This window comes from Hordeum vulgare, chromosome 5H, assembly GCF_904849725.1.
Source record: "Hordeum vulgare subsp. vulgare chromosome 5H, MorexV3_pseudomolecules_assembly, whole genome shotgun sequence".
NCBI lineage: Eukaryota > Viridiplantae > Streptophyta > Magnoliopsida > Poales > Poaceae > Hordeum > Hordeum vulgare.
In genome coordinates, this window is record NC_058522.1 from 390731408 (window position 1) to 390736959 (window position 5552).

At 49.1% G+C, this 5552-nt stretch overlaps 1 protein-coding gene across 1 annotated transcript; it reads left to right on the top strand.

The window, feature by feature from the left end:
• The first annotated feature begins 3798 nt into the window (after positions 1 to 3798).
• Positions 3799 to 4538, top strand: LOC123395708 (pathogenesis-related protein 1-like). The gene has a single exon (XM_045090739.1). It carries the CDS (start codon positions 3890 to 3892, stop codon positions 4382 to 4384), a length of 495 nt encoding a protein of 164 aa, XP_044946674.1. The 5' UTR covers positions 3799 to 3889; the 3' UTR covers positions 4385 to 4538.
• Positions 4539 to 5552: the final 1014 nt, after the last annotated feature.

Below are 5552 nucleotides of genomic sequence, written 5' to 3' on the forward strand. Positions count from 1 at the left end.
CGGCAATGGCGAACATGGAGGACGAACGCGAGGCTTCGGTCCTTCTTACCCGTGGTGGCTTGGGTTTGCCAGAGACCAAGACACTTACAGAAGCCGAAAGAGAGCAAAGAAGCGGCAGCAGGATGAGGAGAATGACAAGTTCAACCAGTTCCTTGCCAGGATTAACGAGCAACAGAAGCAGATTGATGAGCTTAGAGGAGTATCGCGCCAGGAAGATCCTGCACTTGATATTACGGGCACCCCATCTAAGCGGAAAAGCAGCGTGGCTGAATCTGAGGCCCCGCCCGACGATGCACGAAGAATGATAGAGGGCGGTCCCGGCTACCCCGTGGATGGAATCAAGGAGTCAACATCATGTGAACTCCATAATAAATTCAAGAACATATCCATGAAGGTGGCCATCGGACAAGCTTTACCTTCTGGCCCTGATGCACGCTGGCATGGCCGTGAGATTCGAGCTGGCTTTGCTAAAGTCGGGGTGGATGAAATCCTGACGGGGTTTCATGATATGGAGCTCGACATAGCTGGACCCGAAGATGAGAGGACACTCGGAGAAGTACTGGGTGGATTCATCCTATGGGACAAGAAGTACATCAAGCTTCCAGGCTCGGCCCCAAGGACAACACCGCCTCCGAGTCGTCGCAGGTCACCTACACCTCCATTACCTCCAAGCCCTCCACATGACGTCGGCCAGCACAACACGAGTCCATCTCGATCACCGCCGCCGGACTTGGGTCGTCCGTCTCCGTCGCCGCCCGCTCCGGATACTAAGCGGGAGCGTACCACCAAGAACGCTCCGCCGACGATTCCTAAGCGACGGAGCCCCCCAAAGCGCAAACGGTCGCCTCTCCCAAAGGTACGTCATGCTAATCTTCCTACTAGACCTTATGATCGTACCCCCGAGGAAAACGCCAGGATAGCAAAGGAACATCATGATGCGCAGATGAAAAAGAAGGAACCCGAGCCCCGCCCGGAATACACCGAGAAGCAAATAGCATTTGCAAAATACTTCACGACCCTTCCATCATAGTATGACTTACACCATAAGCCTGATGACTATACACACACATTGCAGAAGGAAGTGAAAAAGAGCAGATCACCTCCAAGCCCTCCACATGACGTCGGCCAGCACAACACGAGTCCATCTCGATCACCGCCGCCGGACTTGGGTCGTCCGTCTCCGCCGCCGCCCGCTCCGGATACTAAGCGGGAGTGTGCCACCAAGAACGCTCCGCCGATGATTCCTAAGCGACGGAGCCCCCCAAAGCGCAAACGGTCGCCCCTCCCAAAGGTACGTCATGCTAATCTTCCTATCAGACCTTATGATCGTACCCCCGAGGAAAACTCCAGGATAGCAAAGGAACATCATGATGCGCAGATGAAAAAGAAGGAACCCGAGCCCCGCCCGGAATACACCGAGAAGCAAATAGCATTTGCAAAATACTTCACGACCCTTCCATCACAGTATGACTTACACCATAAGCCTGATGACTATACACGCACATTGCAGAAGGAAGTGAAAAAGAGCAGATCACGTGCAAGTGCAAGTGGGGGCAAATCAAGTTCAACTACAAGCAAGAAAAAATCAGACGTTCCTCAGCTTGGGCAACAGGCCAAACAGTCGATCCCACCCCTCAAGGTGTTAACCGAGAATGTTCCCCCTCCGGTGCAGGGGCAAGCTTTTGAAATAGCAAAGGAGTGGGCGGCTGAATGTGGTGTCTCGGTTGAAGTTTTGCTGGCTTCCCAAGACGACAGGATACCCAAGGCTGTGGTAGCCCCTAAGCCACAGTTTGTCATGGGAGAGCCTTTGGTCAGCAAAGATGATCTCCCAACAAATATGCGTTACTTGCATCAATGGTACTTAAGTGAATCAAAGAATGGGAGAACGATGATCGTGCTGAGTGTCCCACGGGAGTACTACGGCCGCCCCGAACAAATCCATATCGACTTTGATGAACTCTTCCAGATGTACAATGGCGACGCCCTCAACAAATCGCTTATGAGTTACTATTGTCTGTAAGTTTTTCAATTCGTTGTCTACATATAACTTGTTTAGTTATTTCAATTCATTGTCTATATATAACTTGTACTCTATTATGCAGAATGAAGATTCTGGATTGTAAAAGTAAGAACATCCTAAATATTGGATTTAGATAAAATACATATAGTGACGCTAACTGATAAACCCAAGGAGACGGAGGAAAACCTTCTAAGGTTTCTAACAGATCAAAATTTCTGTTACCACATAATGTTTCCATACAACTTCAGGTGAGGGTCTTTACTCTGTTGTGTCCATTCACTTATAAGTGTAATTGATAAGTTACTGACACATATATATATATATACATGTGCAGCTTCCATTGGATTCTGTTGGACATTCAAATTGATAAGGGAAGAGTTGATGCCTTCGACCCATTATCGAGACCCTTGGAACAGTTCCAAAGCCTGCAGGACATGCTCCAAGGGTAATTTCAATCATTCTTGCGCTCTATCGGTCTCTTTCGATGATTTTCTGATATATCAATTAATGAAAAACTTAGCAAATCATTATCCTTGTCGGGCAGGGCTTGGAAGCGGTTCAAGTGCGTGACTCCCGGTAACTTTCCTGAGAAGCTGACCTTTAGAGCGGCTCAGGTAAGTAGTAGTATGATATACTTCTATTTTCAATACATTTATGATGCTAGATTATTATTTTGATTATATATATTCTATTCTTGTAAAGTGCGACCAGCAGCCACGGGGAACGCATCTATGCGGATACTATGTTTGTGAGACCATTCGCACGTTTACCTATGAGCACAAGGATCACAGATTCGACGTAAGCAATGAACATTCACACCTCTATTTTTACCCGTCATTCTTTGTTATCATGATTGATATTCATATTCATCTCCTCTTCTTATATAGTACACGGCCATGACGACGAAGGTCCTACTAGAGCAACGCGCGATTGCTGCTGCAGAGGAGCTTGCGACCTTTCTGAGGACGGAAGCTATAGATGACAAAGGAGGATTTAGTGTAGCTAGGGGCCATTACTGATGTTCGTCCATGTAATCGAATAGACGGCCTCTAGTCCCGATAATTCAGATCTCCATATAATTGTATATATATGCTCGCTTGTAAGATAAGTTAATCTTATATATATATATATATGCATAATTATTTCTATTTAAATTATATGAAAACTAATTCCCGAACACCAAATAAGGCATCACGTTAATCTCCCGAACACCTAAACCCTAAAACCCTAAAATCCAAAAATAATTTCATTCAAAAAAAAATCCAAAAATGAACAAAATCTGAAACTCTTGAGTCCCGATCCGTGTAACGAACCGGGACTAAAGGGCCTGCCCCTCGGGCGCTACGAGACGCCCACGTGGAGCACCTTTAATCCCGGCTTGTAACAGGGCCGGGACTAAAGGTTAGGCCTTTAGTCCCGCCCCTTTAGTTCCGGTTGGTGAACCGGGACTAAAGCCCCTTACGAACCGGGGCTAAAGGCCCCGTCCCCACTAGTGAATGGAATAGTCCAAGTAAGCATGCTCCTCCTGAAACCATGCGTACATACGCGAGCCACTCACGGCCTCACGGCTTCTCCTTCTGGATATGGGCGTAGATTAACCATGTGTTGACTGGACTAGCTATATATGAAAATCCAAATGACAGACTCGATCGAGTTGCTTCATGCATGTCTTGTTCGTGGAATTCTTTGCCAGTGCAATAAAATTCCTTGCCATGGTGCTAGACTTTCCAGGCAAACTGCAGAAATTGCTCGTACAAATCCACTATAAAACCCCCTCTAAACTGAAGCTATACGTACAAAAGCATAGCCAGCTAGCTACGGCCTACACATACGCAGGCACAAAGAAATCATTTAGACACCAAACCCAGAATGGAGACGCCCAAGCTGGCCATTTTGCTCGCCCTAGCCATGGCAGCCGCCATGGTTAATCTTTCCCAAGCGCAAAACTCACCTCAGGACTACCTTTCACCCCACAACGCCGCCCGCGCTGCCGTCGGCGTGGGCGCAGTGAGCTGGAGCACGAAGCTGCAGGCGTACGCCCAGAGCTACGCCAACCAGAGGATCGGCGACTGCAAGCTCCAGCACTCCGGCGGGCCCTACGGGGAGAACATCTTCTGGGGGTCGGCCGGCGCGGACTGGAAGGCGGCGGACGCGGTGAAGCTGTGGGTGGACGAGAAGAAGGATTACGACTACGGGTCCAACACCTGTGCAGGGGGGAAGGTGTGCGGGCACTACACGCAGGTGGTGTGGCGCGCGTCGACCAGCATCGGCTGCGCTCGCGTCGTCTGCAACAACAACGGCGGCGTCTTCATCACCTGCAACTACGAGCCCGCCGGGAATGTTGTTGGACAGAAACCATACTAAACTGTGATTGCTTTTCGCAGTACATATATTCATGCACGCTCGTATCTATAATTAGCTAGAGGGGCTGGGCGAGTAAATAAAAGGAATGCTGTAATAAGCTATGTATTCTCCTCTCCATCATGGACTGTAATAAATAATGAGCTTTTTTACTGTACCCTAAAATTCATATGAACCTTTCATTACAGTTAATCTAATCTTAAAGATGATTGTGATGATATATTGAATAATACTCCAGCACAAGTAAATAGGAGGATATACCCCCTAAAAATCCAAGGAGAGTACCAAGTGTTTAGCTAAGCGTATTGATGGAGTTATAGTCCGAGGGTAGGGTCATAGGTCTGCCCTATAGGTCCTACTCAAGGACTACCCTTCATAGAGGGCAAGGCCCTTAGACAGTTCCAACTGAACTAAGGACGTCCCCATCATCCAGTCGGCGACGATCCACTCGGAGCATATCTAACGTACCGACTGGAATCCACTCTGTAACGTCGTAACCTCCCAGGAGGGCAACAGTCATACGTTTTCATACACCATAACTAGCATTTAAGGCTTACGTTACCACTAACGCCAGCGTTTACTCGGCACTACTCCACCCCTGTCCACCGGACCATTATGAAGGGCAGCACACTCTATATAAGCCGTCCTTCACCACTGGTACAGGGGTTGGCACTTGCTGTAATCCCTTTATTCACTCGACACAAAGCTCCCAAGAGCACTGAGACGTAGGGCTTTTACCTCCACCGTAGAGGGGTCTGAACTCATACATCCTCGCCGTAGCTAAGGCTTTGCCCATATACTTTCGTACCTCGTACTTCTACTGTCAGACTTATACCCACGACAGTTGGCGCCCACCGTGGGGCAGGCGTCTAAGCGACTTCCGGCGAGTTTGCGATTTCATCTTTTCGTCATGTCATCCGGCGGAGATCTGTGCATGGGTCATGAGATCCTCTTCGGTGCACTCTCCTTCGTCGCCGATGATTCGGCATGGCTTCAGGATGCGCCCCTCGACATCGAGACGCTTCCTAGTCGCGGGGCTACGCACTTCCGTGCCAGTTCCTGCGGCGTTCTCCTTCTCCAGCCATCGACCCCGGTGTCGATCTTCGCCCCCGTCACGCGCCGCAACAAGCGATCCGGTCGTTCGCGGCTCCAGCGTTGGGTGCGACACGCC

Bases quoted from the DNA above. Each gene is read 5' to 3' on its own strand.
- LOC123395708 (XM_045090739.1), top strand. From the start codon at position 3,890: ATGGAGACGCCCAAGCTGGCCATTTTGCTCGCCCTAGCCATGGCAGCC.